This window comes from Ascochyta rabiei, chromosome 5 (genome assembly GCF_004011695.2).
Source record: "Ascochyta rabiei chromosome 5, complete sequence".
Taxonomy (NCBI): domain Eukaryota; kingdom Fungi; phylum Ascomycota; class Dothideomycetes; order Pleosporales; family Didymellaceae; genus Ascochyta; species Ascochyta rabiei.
The window spans coordinates 1,684,659-1,699,366 of record NC_082409.1 but is presented as its reverse complement, the minus strand read 5'-3'; the positions used below and the strand labels follow the sequence as shown (position 1 = coordinate 1,699,366).

Genomic DNA, 14,708 nt, shown 5'->3' with positions numbered 1-14,708 from the left:
GAGCTTCGGACATTCTTAGCGAAAATGAAGACGGGCAATGAATGATGGAGGGGTTTGAACCGGTGCGCTGGACTAGCTGGCGTTTCCGATGAATGAAAACACTAGACGATTTATGTTTCAGCAGCTGCTCTTTACAAGTGATTTTGAGTGAATGCACACGCTTCGACACTGTCAAAATTCATGATATAACCTGATATACATTGGATACGAAACGGTAACCACATTTTCTGGCTTCTATCTACGCAGGTTCATCTGCTGAGCAGTCAATCGTTTCTCATTAACAAACATCTACATTCGTTCACGTCATCAGGTGTATTTTCATTGCCAACGATTCACTTCGCCTATTGGCTGGATTCGAGAGAAGAAGGCTGGAGTGGTATAGTGATAGGGCATGCTAAGGCGCATATGCAACTGAGCAAAGCAAGAACAGTATTCGTAAGCGCTTCAAAATTTGCGAGACAAGCGCAAGCATCGATGGGATCGTAGGAGTTCTACGACTTGAGCATCCTGTCCCACTCATTAGCAAACATGCAAACATAATTGGGGGGTGGGAACGGCCTACGGTGCAATCAACTGCGCGTACTGCTGCGGCGGTACATTGCCTCCATCCTCGATAACATCCCTAATAACATCGCCCTGTGCGATGTTGCTCCAGAGATGAATGCTCATGGCCTTCTTGCTGTTGAACAACGTGTGCGCTACTCCCCTCACTTGTCCCAACACTACATTTGCAATTGGCCATGTGTTGCTGTACTGCTGCAACGCGCCCACGTCCAGGCGGATCGACTGCTTGACGATATCGTCTTGCCCATCGGGAACAAGGAAGGACCAGTACGAGAGGTGGACGACAGATGCCATTACGACCACACACGTAAAGAAGGGTGTGTGGTGTAGTAGTTGGCCGGGGAGGCGGATCAAAGAGCTGATGTTTTCGGCGGAGGTGAGACACTTGGCGGTGTGGATCTCGCGAGTTTGGGTGGGTAGGAGGACTTGGCCTGGCTGCACACATATGTTCACACCTTCCACCCGGCCGAAGCCCAGATTGCTTCTGGGCCGGTGCAGCATGATCGTGCTACCTGCGTTGACCATGTGTGCCTGGAAAAGGACCTCGTCGACTACACCGTCATTGTTAACGATATCCAATTTGCTGGCGGGAAGATGCAGACGCCAGTTGCAGAGGTACTGATCGACGACATCAACAGCGTGATATTCAAAAGTTGAGTCGAGACGCGCGCACTCGAAGACCTTTCCAAGGATGCGGATGGCGTCAATCAGGTAGGTGAAGGACGAGTAAACCGGAAGGGTGGGCATGAAAGCGGAGTCGTCATAATCTACAAGGGTCGCAGGGTAAGGGATGTGCTGGGTGGTATTAGCAGGAAATTCATGTGTTTACGACTCTGAATCAGTAGATCGGTACATGCGCTGCTAAGAGCGGGTACCTGACGCAATGACGGCACCGAGCCGAGTTTGTAGGCCATGTAGAACATAATGCAGAAATGAAGGTGTACCTACCCCTGAAAGGTACTGATCGTTCTCGCATGGTAGCGGAACGTCTGTCAATATGTCTTTGAGCTTGAATTGTACGCCCGGGTTTACTGCACATAGCATCCCATTCGCAGTGTACATCGACCACCACGTCCGTCGCCAACTCTCTTCAAACTGCGGGTCTGATTCTCCGTGTATGAGAGCATACTCCATGCGGTTGAGCCCAACCTCAAGCGTCAGGTCTTGTGCAGCAGCAAAAATTTGAGCTGCTCGCGGAACTTCGTTATTTGCGTGAAGACCAATGGCATAGAGCAACAACGCCTGTACTGACCAACCGTCTCTTGCATAGTTTCCGCTGTTGATGTTCCGATTTAAAGCTTCTTTGTACATTTCCGTGGGCATCGCAGAAAGATAACTCGAGCCAAGGTACTGCACCGCGTACTCTAGTAACGGGGCCTTTCGCTGGTTGAAGACCTCCAGTAATCGCGGCTCTGGTAGGCAAAACGGATGTGAGTTGTAGAAGTAATGGAAGAACGACTGAATTGCCGTCTCGGGACCGAGGTGACCGAACCGATTCACTCTTGCAGTTCCGTTCATGTTGAGCTGCTGGGGAGCAGCCGGCGGTGGCATGGATTGAACGCCGAGTCCATTTGTGGGGCTGAGTTGATTCATAATAGGTGCTTCACCATTGTAGTAGGAGTTGGGTGATTGTAGCTGGCCAGTGGTGACCATGGTGCCATTGCTCACCATATGGCCATTACTGATGGGAATTTGAGGGACCTGCGCGCCGTTGATGGCAACTGGCGAAATTTGATCTTCCCGCTTGGTCTTCCTCTTGCCCTTCCATCCACGTCGTGACTTGATGTAAGTACAATCGACTCCATCCGCTCGACATCTTGAACAACGAACACCACCATCGCATTTCAAATGCCTGCTACGGCAGGGGACACATGCGACGGCGACAGACGCTCTTTGACTGGCATCGGCTGCGGCTTGCTTGCTTTTTTGGCCATTCTGCTGTCCGTTCTCCACAGAGGAATTCTTCCGACTGTTATCTGTTTGTGGTGTTTGTGCAGTGGATGTTATACTTTGCGCACTATCGTGGGCGGATGAGTTTCCTCCTGGTGACGGATGCAATGTCCCTGGAGACAAATATTCTCTCGACAGTTCGTGGGTCCTCCAGTAAGCGGGATCTACGCCAACCGAGCCAGCAGAAACACCCGGCATTGTATGGGCCATAGGTATAGTGTGAGACGACATCCGCAGGCAGCGCAAACCCAACCGACCTGAATCCGGAGTTTATCAAAACGCGCGGGCTCAGGAGGAAGTGGAATCAGTGTCCAAGAAGACGTTGAGGTCTGAGACGCGAACAACGGCCGCTATTCTACTACAGTCACGTGCACGATTTTAGCGTCGAATGGAGACGATCGCTATCCCCGATCAGCTTCGCGGTACGCGACGCGCCAACGTTTGACAGGCTGCAAACATCTCTCCTTGCCTTCGGTGTGGTCCGCATCTCCTTTGTTGCATATCGTGCTACCCAGGCTCCACTTTTTCGCACCCGACTCTCGAGCCGGGAGCCTCAGGAGGGTCCCAGTCTCATGCCAATTGGAGCGCGCAGTACGCAACTCGTTGCTTTTTCTTCTCCTTGTTCTGTGTCTCCTGCATCACCGTTCAACACGTCGTTGTATTGCAGGGACTCTTCGATCGCGCTTGTGTGCCGGCTCGCCAAACCTAAGCCCCCAATACGCCATGTTTCGACTACATTACAGTTCCGCTGGGACAGCCGCGAAATACCAGCCTCTTTGTACGAGTGCTGCGGGACGGTGCCCCGTCGCATCCTCGCAGTGTCTGACTTTGTAGAGTTCGACCCTTGTTCTCCGAAGGCAGTCCAACTTGAAAGAAGCAAGCAAGCGTGATGCTCAAGGACGCACCTTCCTAGCTCACCGCCTCTTTAGACTTATCTCCAATCTCAGCAAACAATACATAATCACAGCAGCTGTACCTTGATGTCCGTACGAGAATGTTAACTTTGGGCTGCATGTCTGCACAACGGTAGCAGAACTTCAACTATGTGCTCAGCGACTTCGAACTTGCATTGCGGCACTGTGTTATCTCATCAATCCGACGCTCCGCGCACGTCAATTGGCTGCCACAGTGCTGCGCCACAGCTAGTGTTTTGTGAGCAGAGCGTCTGAGAGATTTTAGTTCCTTGTTGTATATAAAGCAGTTTTAAAATACTAAGAATTTTTCTTTTACAGGCTCTCTCTCTACGTATAGATGCTAGAAAGCCTTACAGCAAGCTTATTATATAGAGAAGGTAGTAATCTATTAGAATATCTATATTTCTTAACGTACCCCACAGGCAAGTTGGACAACAGGCAAGTCAGACACTTTTGCCAAGCCCCCACCAAACACCACCCTATTATAGCCTAAAATAACCTAGTTTAGTGCTGTAATATGCAGTATAGTCTGTAATACTATTTAGAAACTACTTCTACCTCTTTCTTACATGTTTGCGCATTATGTCCTGTCTAATTACACTGTCTACAGCGCCTTTAGGAGGGCTTACCTCCTTTAGCACGCACCTGCTTCTTTGCCTTCTTCCTATTACTACGCGCCCTAAACTCCTTAAGAGCTGTTAATTACTAGCCCTCTTTAACTGTTAGGGTCCCTTCTACCTAAACTTGCTTTCTTTTATGTAATTTTTGTTGTAACGTACTCCACGGTCGAGCGGATCACACGATCGAGCGGATCACTCAAAACCCCACCAAAATTGCCTAAAACCACAACCCTTTATCTCAACAACCACGCAATAAAATCTTCTAAAATTTTCAGGACAGGGCTGCACTAATATAAATAAGAGTATTTAAAAGTCTTAGAGTGCTAGAATCTATAACACAGACGTTATTGAGCGATTACTGTTTTACAGGGGTGTTTAGCACTATTTGCAGGCTATTTCTATAACTATTATAGCTATAAAGCTGAAATCTAGATATGTACTTACCAATAACTATGCAATACTATTCTGAAATTTTAAGAAGATTTTATTGCGTGGTTGTTGAAATAAAGGGTTGTAGTTTTGGACAATTTTGGTGGGGTTTTGAGTGATCCGCTCGATCGTGTGATCCGCTCGACCGTGGAGTACGTTATAGCTGCCTTATTAGCAGCTTAAAGCTAAGTAATCTCCTGTTGCGCCAACACTAGCTTATGCGCAATTATTGCTGCCCTCTTTACTACCTTCTTAAACGCCTTAACTATAGAGGTAGGCGAACTATCTATATACCTCTAAATCCTTATCTTTATAAGCATTAATTACAACCTAAGTTTAAGGGTGTTACTTAGAGTTTGCGACTGCTAGAGCTTGTTGTTAACAGGTAGTAGTGGTAATAGAGTACGCAACTTTACATTAAGGGCTATTATAACCTAGTCTAGGTTAAATAGGACTAATCTAGCACCTTAGAACCCTCCCTAGATATTCTTAGAAGTAATTGCAGCATTATAGGCGCGTATAAAGTATAGTAGGAACTCTGTCTTTATAATATAGTTAATCTAGTTCTGTATAAGTACTTTAGCTTAGCGCCTATACGCCTTCTTTAAAGTAGTAAAATAACCTATATTAAGGAGCTGTATAAGGTGTAATAAGTAAAAAGGTAAATAGAGAGTAATAATCTTGTTATCCTTACAGTATTACTGGAATTTAAGAGAGTTGTAGCTCTTATAACTATTAATAATAAGTAAATAGTAGGTGCTAATAGTACACTCCTTTATATGCCTGTTAAAGTAGTTTATCTAGTCTATACCAAGCTTGTTAGTAGTCTAGCTGTTATTAGAGACTCTAATAACCTAGTCTTAAGGCAGTTCTTCCTCCTTGTACCAGACAGAGAGGTAGTAGTAGGCCTTAAAGATAAGGAAGGCTAGAATGGCCTATCCTTTAGCATTAATGCTTACTATAGCTGTAGCCCACTCCTAGTCGCCTAGCTAGATAGCCTTTAGCTGACCTTGTTGTTCTAAAGCTGTAACAACTACTTCTAGGGAGATCTAGCCTATTATAAAGCCTGTCTTGTTAAAGTTATATATGTCTTTATCCTAGATGCTATACTTAGCTTTAGTGTTAGCTACTAGGCTAAACCAGCCCTATAGAACCTTAGGATCCTTATAGAGAGATCTCTTATAGTTATACTTATAATTAAACTTAACTTTAAGTTCTAGGTGTTGCTTAACAAACATACTAGGCCAGTTTACGCTAATAGGGCCTAGATTACACTTAGTATACAAAGAATTAGCTATAGTAGCTATATCTAAAAGCTAAAGAGAAAATCCTTACACATCTAGCTTAAGAATATGTTTAATAATTACCTCCTTCTTATTATTATCCAGCTTCTGTAAGTTAGCTATAGAATTAGCGCGTAAAAGTTGTCTAGTGCGCTGGTTACTTAGTGTGCTTTAAGGGACCTTGTAGATAGCAGCAGCGCATTGCAGAGATAGAGTTGCGTCTTATTTAAGAGCCTAGAGCGCAAGCTGTATCTGCGCTTCCTTTAACGCATTTAAATAGTGTTGTTAAGAAGACATTAGTGTAGGAGGAGGTGTTTGGTGGGGGCTTGGCAAAAGTGTCCAACTTGCCTGTTGTCTGACTTGCCTGTGGGGTACGTTATCTTATTTTACTCTTTCTTGTCTACAACTACAGCATTAAAAGTTATTCTATTTTTAGTAATCTAGTTTAGCTCCCTCTTTTACACTGCCTAACCTCTAGCACTTAAGAAGCAGCGTTTAGGCCTATACCTAGTTATACTTAAAAGATAGCCTAAAGAGAGAGTAATTACTGCGTCCTACGCAATAGACTAGGAGACGTTGTTCTTGTTAACAAGTAGGGGGTAGTAGGTAGAAAATCCCCTTACTAAAGTAAGATTGTGTCACATACAACGCTAAACCAAAATCTCTCAGACGCTCAGCAGAGCTTCGCTGCCTCGCCTGCGCCACACCCTGCCGAGGGTCTGAAAATGAGATAAGCACTGTGTGCGCTAAGCGGTTTCCATTTGAGAGAAACGACTTCGGCGCGATCTGCTTGGGGAGCCTCTCGATGACTTACATTTCAGGAAGATCTCGCGACTCTATCGACGTTCTCGTAAGCGTCAACACGCTTCCGTCGCTTTGTGTTCTACCAGAACAGTCTATGCAACATGGCAGACTGAGTCCAGAGCCATTGCTTTTGTGTCGAATAATGTCCTCACGCTTCCTTGGCAATGTCATACACTGTTTCTCTTGGCCGAACTGTGACAGAAGCACAATCGTAATTCACGTTAAAGCCACCAAAAGTGCGCGGCGATTCCAGGGGGCATGTGGGCCGTGCAGAAAGACCTTGATGAGGCGCACTTTTAAGGCACAGCGAATAAAAAACACGAGAAGGCACGTGGCTCAAGACATTGTACTCGCTCACCCGCTCTAGTAATCTACACTCGATTAGTCTTATCATACGCTTGCGGTGATAATATCAACAGACGAGCAGCTGTGAAACCAGAAAGCCGCATTTTCCATGTAAGAAAGCAGTTGAGCTCAAGCGAGTGAGAAGAGAGATCTGCTAAATGTAGCTTGGGGCTGGGGAAGGAGCAGTAGCGGCTGAGCCGCACCCCAAAATTAGCCACGGCAGCACCGCAGCTTCCGACAATCCCACACCCATCTCAGCAAGCCACCAGAAATCTGCTTACAACTGTTCAGAATCGCCCTTCACTGATACTTACCGGACTTTAAATGCTGACCTTTTCCGTGACATAGTAGAGGTATTGCTACCCACATTCACCAACTCTGTCGACTAGGAACAGCATGGATGGAATTGCCAATCTGCGAATAAGGTACCTGAGTACCGTGTTTCGAACATCGTCAGAACTCATGCGACATTATGTGGTTCGAGGGCTGATTCAGGCTTCTGACGCTACGCCGCAATCCTTCTTCTGACTGTGTTGAGAGTCGCGCCTCACTCAACAGCAGTGCAAGTAAGTGCTGGTAGTTATTCCTGCCGCACAGCAGCGAAGGCCTTGCGGTCAGATTCCACATATTGTCAGCTCTTGCACAATGACAGGCCAGCATCTCCCGCTACAATATCTCAGGCGAGCATTAGCGAGGCGTTGCGGCTGAGCGGACATCTCCCTACTGGACTAGGTAAGGTCGCAGTCGCGCTACAACACCACCAACAGTCTTGTTATATTTAATGAGGGCACCTCCTAAATCTATTGTTCATTTAGTAGATTAGCACACATCTCAATCGTCGACTACTGCCTTCTTCATCTGTTGTCCATCTTTGTCATCGCGTTTCAAACGTGTACTTTGTTCAAAATGGATTCATTTCACACACCGCAGTTCGTCACTGTGACCGAAAACAAAGCCCACGAAATCGAACCCGTACAGATCGTCACTACTGAGATCCTCGACACTTCAGAGTCTGGGGACGATACCCGAACATCGGCGAGCCAACATGAGGCGACAGCCACTGCAGTCCTTAAAACTATCGAACAGTATGGGTTGAATTTCGAGCGCACAGGTTCATGGGAAGGCTTCGAAACATTCTTTCCCGTCGTGTTGGGCCAGGTCTCACGCGGCGAGTCCGTCAAGATGCTGCTTCCTGGCTTCCCCTTCAAGTCGCCAAACTCAAGAGACAAGGTCCTTGGGAATCTGCCTGATCTTGGAGAAGAACTTGCATTGAAGCACCTCAACGGACTTTGTGAAAACATCAAAGCAGTGTATGAGCACGGAGCCGAAGTACATATCACTTCTGATGGGCTTGTCTACAACGGTATGTTTTCTGCCATAACTGTCTGGACAAGCATTGACTGAGAACACTAGACCTACTTGGTGTTCCCGACGAGGATGTATGGACTTTTGGGGAAGCTGTCCGTCAAATTACCGTCGACAATGACCTGCATCACCTCAGCTTTCTTCGCCTATGGGATCTATTAGGCACCCCTGGTACATGGTCCAAGGAACATTACCTTGCAAACGCCCATAATATCCGTCAAGAGTTGAACAAGCGATTTGGTGATCCACAATTCGAAGCCAACATGGCCAACATGTCCAGCAGCGACATGCAAATGACGCATACCAAATACCTCGAATTTCTGAAGTCGGATCTCCTCCTCAACAAGAAGTGGCTCCAGCAAGCTCCGGAAGAACAGGCTGTGACAATCGTGGATACAGCAAAAGCAATGATGGGTCGTTGGAAGGCATTCGCCGCTGCGCTTGAAGCAAGTCGTACTGATTACGTTCGTTTATCGATCCACGACTCTGGTGGCAAGGACAAACTCTCAATGGCGCTTATCCCACAAAAACAGCGAGGTGCGCTTGGAGCTACACCGTGGCACTCTGTCGTAGTTGCAGAGTTGGACGGAAGCTATCGTTCGGTTCAGAGGCACATCGTTGATCTGCAGAGGTATGAGCTGATTTACCACAAAGGCCGACCTTACTTCTACCGCGCCAAATCAGAGCTCTTTGACTGGAGCGACGATGGATGTGACGTCAACTTCGAGCATCTTTACCCGACAGGTCTCATCGTCCGTCCTACCGCCGGCACCCCTTCCATGACCACGATCCCTTTGAAGAAAGTGCGTACCTTAACGAACACTTTCTCACCCATCGTTCTCCGCGGATTTTCCGACACCACAAACCAAGAGATATTCACCAGCAGTGCCCACAACCTTGGCGAAGTACTTGTCTGGCCGCAGTACGGCATCATGGCCAAGGTGAAGGATGCAGGAAAGGATGATAAGAACGCTAATAACGTTACCTCCAACGAAGCCATGCCTATGCATTTCGACGGCATCTTTAAATACAAAGATGTTACCGATCCTGTCACTGGCGAGATTACAAAAGTGCTGAACCCTCCAGGTTACCAGTACTTCACCTGTATTGCCACAGCACCCAAGGGGAGTGGCTATACCCTCTTTACAGCGTCACGCCTGTTTTTTCGCTACCTCTCCCCTCCATGGACCGTTGAGCGTCTCGAGCCCGTGACATGGGGCACGCACAACACAGGGTTTTGGAAGCAGGACCAGGAGAAGCTCAGCCTGGTTGTCAAGCACGCAACCACCGGTGAGCATTGCCTTCGTTGGCACGAACCCTGGAATAAGACGAAGTTTTCAACTTGCGACGTCTTCATTGAGAACGAAGACAAGGCGCTGATTGATGTGGTCAACACCGGAATCTACGATTGGCGTTCATGCTTGAGGTTCAGCTGGGAGAAAGGTGACCTCCTCATCAGCGACAACACCGCTATGTTGCATACAAGGAGTGCGTACGAGTCTGATTGCGAAAGAGAGATGTGGAGGATTCACTTCGATTGAAGGACCAGATTCGATGAGACAGTAGCAAGTGTTCAACATGATACATTAGAGTATATAGGTCGTCGGTAGCACATCGGGTTTAATTTCCGTTCTGTCTATCCCATATGTAATTTTGCAAGTTGGTCCGTACAGGTACAACAGCGAAGTGTGAGCTGTGGAGTGAAAGGGTCTGCGGGCACCATGAGACAATCTGACCGACAACCGCCGCGGCGATAATATTTTGCTCTCACAGGACTAGCATATGAATCTCCCATGATCTCTGACACCTGCCGAAAACATATCTGACCATGCTAGATCACATCAGGGTTCTTTCGTTGTTTGTCGAGAGCTGTCTGGACTGCTCAAAGTGTTCGCCGGATTTACGCGCTACATGGACAGGCTGACTCGAATAGGTTCCAGAATCGCTGGATCTAGTCGACCCTGACCATGATATCAGGCGTTTGCTTAGACGCGTTTGCATGCAACGGTCAAGAGACGGCCTGTCGCTTTCATTAAACCTGTCTCGAGCAAAGGTCGCGCATAGTAGTCGATGGCTTAGGTTCACATTAGGACTTCATGTTCACAAAGCGACAAGGTGGTCAAGGCCCGAGCCTTTGCAACCTTTGTTGACGGACCAATACACGGACTGCCCTGGGAATCTGAGCCGAGTGGTTGGACTGTGGCGAGCCAGATGTAGCCTCTCAAGTGTCGAGCCAGCGTTTGTGAGGCAAAACACATCAAGATGCGATGAGAGCACAGTGACAATTGCATGATCAACGACCTTGCAAAGGATGTCGGGAAGCGGTGGGGTCTCAACGACACTACCACGACTGGAGCGGAAAGCAAGTGCAGGTTTCCGATCCACCTGCACATTCGATCGATCTATGCACGGACTAATGCACGGACGAAGCCCGCCATGTCTCGTGCCGACATGGGCTTTGATGGAAGACCAGTCCCGCCTAGATGGCCGCACTCGAGGGTGCTGGCGTCGCATCGCTCTCGACAGACACCTTCGCCGTATTGCAGTGGTCGCTACACGTCTCATGGATGGCATCACCCAGCGCAACCAACAGCACACTCAGCCGCCTGACAGCGGAGATATTGCGACCTTGATTATGCCCTATGGTGAACATGCTATTGAGCATGACTGGACCGAAGATCTGCCCAAGACCGACCATGTGCGCTTCTTTTGCGAAACGAATTGGAGTAGCAGCAGCCTGGGGCCACTGAGTACATGGTCACCAACACTACGACTCTTCACGGGATTCGTAATGGCTGACTCGCGCGCAGCTTGCTTGTGGTGGTATGTATATGGATAGCCACCACCTCACTTCTGCCCAGGTTTTTTTGGGGGGGAAATGTCACGCTACACCTGACTGATTTGAATAGGGGTAAAGACCTAGTTGCTGTCTATAACGAACACTATGCGCCGCTTGCTTGTAAAGCACACCCTCAGCTCATGGGATCGACCTTTCGCAAGGGGTTTCCAGAGCTGTGGAGCGGTATTGAACCGATCTTCGAGCAGTGTAGGACAACGGCAGCAGGCGTCAACTACTCTTCGGCGGCATCGCTGATAGTGGAGCGTAAAGGATGGCGCGAAGAGACATTTTTCAACGGCAACTTTGTTCCAGTGGGACCGGCGTATGCGCCGGAGGGTTTCTACAACTCCATGTTTGAAGTCACCGACCAGAAGCTTGCTGAACGCCGCACAAAGATGCTGAACGCCCTCACCTCAGTACCAATTCTCCGCGTCGACGCCGTTTCCGATCATATCATTGCGACTCTTAAAACGAACCATTATGATGTTCCCATCGCGATGTTGTACAGGGTTCACAAAGGGACGAAGACGAGCAAGCTGCGGCTAGAAGGGCACATCGGAGTCCCCGAGGGGCACCGTTTGCTAGTTGACGATGTGTCCACTGGGAGCAAAGAAGGACTTGCTCCTGATTTGCTGCGTGCTGGCACGGAGATTACGATGATTGACTGCGATGGACGATTTGACGGAGTACAATGGCAAGGTTGGTGTGAGCGACCACAGCATATTGTCGTTATGCCCCTAGCCAGCGGCACGCGTCTCTTTGGGTACTTGGTCACTGGGACGAATCCCTGTCGACCGTACGACATTCACTGCCAACAGTTCTACCGGGACCTCAACCGCATGATTTCCAGCATGATTTCCTCAGCATTCGATTCAGAATCTTCGAGAAGACGTCAGGAACAACTCGAAGCAGACCTTGCTTTTAGCGACCTCAAACTCCGACACCTGATCAGCCATGCTTCCGTAGGCATGTGCCATGTCTCATTGCAGGGCGACATGTTATGGGCAAACGATCATTATTACGAGCTATCTGGTAACAGCGCTGACCAACATTCGGATCGTTTTGCTTTTCTCAATGTGTATCACGATGGTGACCGATGGAGAGCAGTGGAAGTTTGGGAAAAACTTTTGGCTGGTGGAGAACACGTCACGGCCGAGCTCCGTGTTAAACGTCAGTATACACCGCCTATCGGTGAAGCAGAGCCAGCTCATATTCATATCATGGCTTTCCCTTACCGTGAGAACGGCGAGACTAAGTCTATCATGGCCTGCACAACGGATATATCGCGGCTAAAATGGGCGCAGAGTTTCCAAGCCCGGTTGGCAGCCGAGGCTCGAGAGGCTAAGCGACAACAGGAAGCATTTATTGATGTCGTCTCTCACGAGATGCGCAACCCTCTGAGTGCTATTGTTCATTGCGCAGATGCCATCACGACTGCAGTTGAGGAATGTCAAGCCCAGCTAGCAAATATCCCGGAGCCATGTCTGGATGCGCTAAACGACAACATCGCCTCAGCGAATATTATCTTGCAGTGTGCTAACCATCAGAAGCGCATCATCGACGATGTTCTCACGTTAAGCAAACTCGACTCCATGTTACTCTCAATCACTCCGACTCCTGTCAAGCCTTCGAAACTTGCCACTTCGATTGTAAACATCTTCGAAGCCGAATTGAAGAGCAATCATATCAACTGCAGTGTCTACGACGATCAGTCCTTAGCTCAGCTCGAAGTTGACCATCTGTTTCTGGATCCATCGCGTGTCACTCAAGTCTTCATCAATCTACTTACCAACGCTATCAAGTTTGTCAAGCCTTCCGGCGAACCTCGTATCGAAATCCACTACAGCGCTTGTACCTCAAACCCTCGTGCGCTCTTCCCCGAGGATATGTTTTGGGCTACAGCAAACAACCTCGATAGCAATGTCACAAGCAGCCCAGAGTGGGGGACTGGAGAAGAATTATACTTGGCTTTTAGCGTGAAAGATTCTGGCATCGGTCTCAAAGACAAAGAAATCCACAACATCTTTGAGCGCTTTAAGCAAGCCAACGTCAAGACGCACGTCAAATACGGTGGCAGCGGTCTCGGCTTGTTCATCTCCAAGGAGCTTACTGAGAAACAAGGCGGCGAGATTGGTGTTTCGTCTGCGCACGGTCAAGGCTCCACGTTTGGATTCTACGTGAAAACGAGGAGGGCGGAGCGCAGACCGCAAACTATACATGAGCTGTTCAATGAGTCTGGAGGGAAGGAAACAGAGCGCTCTGCGCTGCATGTCCTCCTTGTCGAAGACAATCTCATCAACCAAAAGGTTCTCAGCAAGCAGCTCAAGAAAGCAGGATGTGTGGTCAGCGTCGCGAACCACGGTCTGGAGGCGTTACATACCCTGGAACAGAAAACATTCGATGTTGTGCTTATGGATTTGGAGATGCCTGTCCTCGACGGCCTGGCTGCTATGCGTAAGATTCGACAGAAAGAGACGGCTGAAGAGGGATTGTTAGGCGAAGTAATGAAGCTTGGTGCAAGAGGAGGGGACCGCTTGCCCATCATTGCGGTCACGGCGAATGTCAGAAAGGAGCAGATTGACACTGCAATGGCTGCTGGTGCGGATAGAGTTATGCAGAAGCCGTTCAAAGCTGCAGACCTGGTTTACATGATGAAGAGTCTGTTGCCACAAGTTAAGACACCAAGGATCGATCCACCGACCCCTGGATTGGCTGAAAAGGGTGATGGGCTGATACCTTGAACAAAGGTACCACTGACCATGGCGCGTCATGGAGATGAACGGACGTAGTGCGAACAAGCACACGTATACGACCGATCGAACTGGACAACCGCCGTGTGTATTGCTCAAAAGATCCGCTTTAAAGGTAGTTGCTGAGTGTGTGAGAATACAGCTTGTCGTACACAAGAGCTGAAGTCTTCTCAGCAACGCTAGCTGTTCAAGTGAGCAGTCAAGGCTCTGCGACGAACTCAAGCACTACCCTTCGGGCGCTTGGCTGCTCGCTCACTCGCTTGAGTAGCACGAGGGGTGCGCCTGGTCAGAGTTGAGACGCACGGTGATACTGCTACGAAAGGACTCGTTTTGGCGAAGTCGAAACCGGGGGTGTGATGGGGACTTGGATGCACGAGAAGGGCTGCGGAGGACGATGCATACCTGTTGACAGGTTTCAAATGTAGCAGGAAGCGGGGTCAGTACATAGCGATACCTAATCTCACGACATCTAGCTTTCGCAGAGCGTTAGTTGGACTATGCTTTGTTGTTTCTTCACTACTCTCCTAGCGTCTACAGCACTGGGTTTATTGTGTTGCACATGTCCTGGTCTCGTCACTCAGTAGCGCACTGTCCTTGGTCTACCGTCGTATAGCTTACACCATCTGCTTGACTCGTCGTATTAACAGGGCAATAAGGAATCTGCATAAACGCACGTAGTCAATGGAGTACCAGCATGGATAGGATGTTCTGGATGAGGACTTTTTACCTGATTCCCGCTGTCAAATTCATATTTCGCAAAGTTCCTGGCCTTATTCGTTGTCGTCAAAAAAAGTGTTCACCCCGCCGCTTAGGTTGTTGTCCCACGTTGCCGGCTCATGTCCCGC

General features: G+C 48.5%; 3 protein-coding genes across 3 annotated transcripts, besides 5 other annotated features; 2 read left to right on the top strand and 1 right to left on the bottom strand.

Annotated features, from left to right (window-relative positions):
- Nucleotides 1–491: 491 nt before the first annotated feature.
- EKO05_0003722 (uncharacterized protein) lies at nucleotides 492–2,745 on the bottom strand (the record flags this gene model as incomplete). Its single annotated transcript, XM_038938423.2, has 3 exons — nucleotides 492–507; nucleotides 563–1,359; nucleotides 1,513–2,745. The coding sequence occupies 3 exons, from the start codon at nucleotides 2,743–2,745 to the stop codon at nucleotides 492–494; spliced, it is 2,046 nt and encodes a 681-aa protein (XP_038800556.2).
- A 922-nt stretch (nucleotides 2,746–3,667) lies between these two features.
- Nucleotides 3,668–3,720: a dispersed repeat.
- A 115-nt stretch (nucleotides 3,721–3,835) lies between these two features.
- Nucleotides 3,836–4,201: a mobile genetic element.
- Nucleotides 4,200–4,637: a dispersed repeat.
- Nucleotides 4,636–6,139: a mobile genetic element.
- Nucleotides 5,656–5,687: a tandem repeat.
- Nucleotides 6,140–7,815: 1,676 nt separating the features above from the next.
- On the top strand, nucleotides 7,816–9,815 carry EKO05_0003721 (uncharacterized protein; the record flags this gene model as incomplete). Its single annotated transcript, XM_038938401.1, has 2 exons — nucleotides 7,816–8,272; nucleotides 8,323–9,815. The coding sequence occupies 2 exons, from the start codon at nucleotides 7,816–7,818 to the stop codon at nucleotides 9,813–9,815; spliced, it is 1,950 nt and encodes a 649-aa protein (XP_038800557.1).
- Nucleotides 9,816–10,837: 1,022 nt separating this feature from the next.
- On the top strand, nucleotides 10,838–13,854 carry EKO05_0003720 (uncharacterized protein; the record flags this gene model as incomplete). Its single annotated transcript, XM_038938502.1, has 2 exons — nucleotides 10,838–11,097; nucleotides 11,184–13,854. 2 exons carry the CDS (start codon nucleotides 10,838–10,840, stop codon nucleotides 13,852–13,854), a joined length of 2,931 nt encoding a protein of 976 aa, XP_038800558.1.
- Between the last annotated feature and the right edge of the window lie 854 nt (nucleotides 13,855–14,708).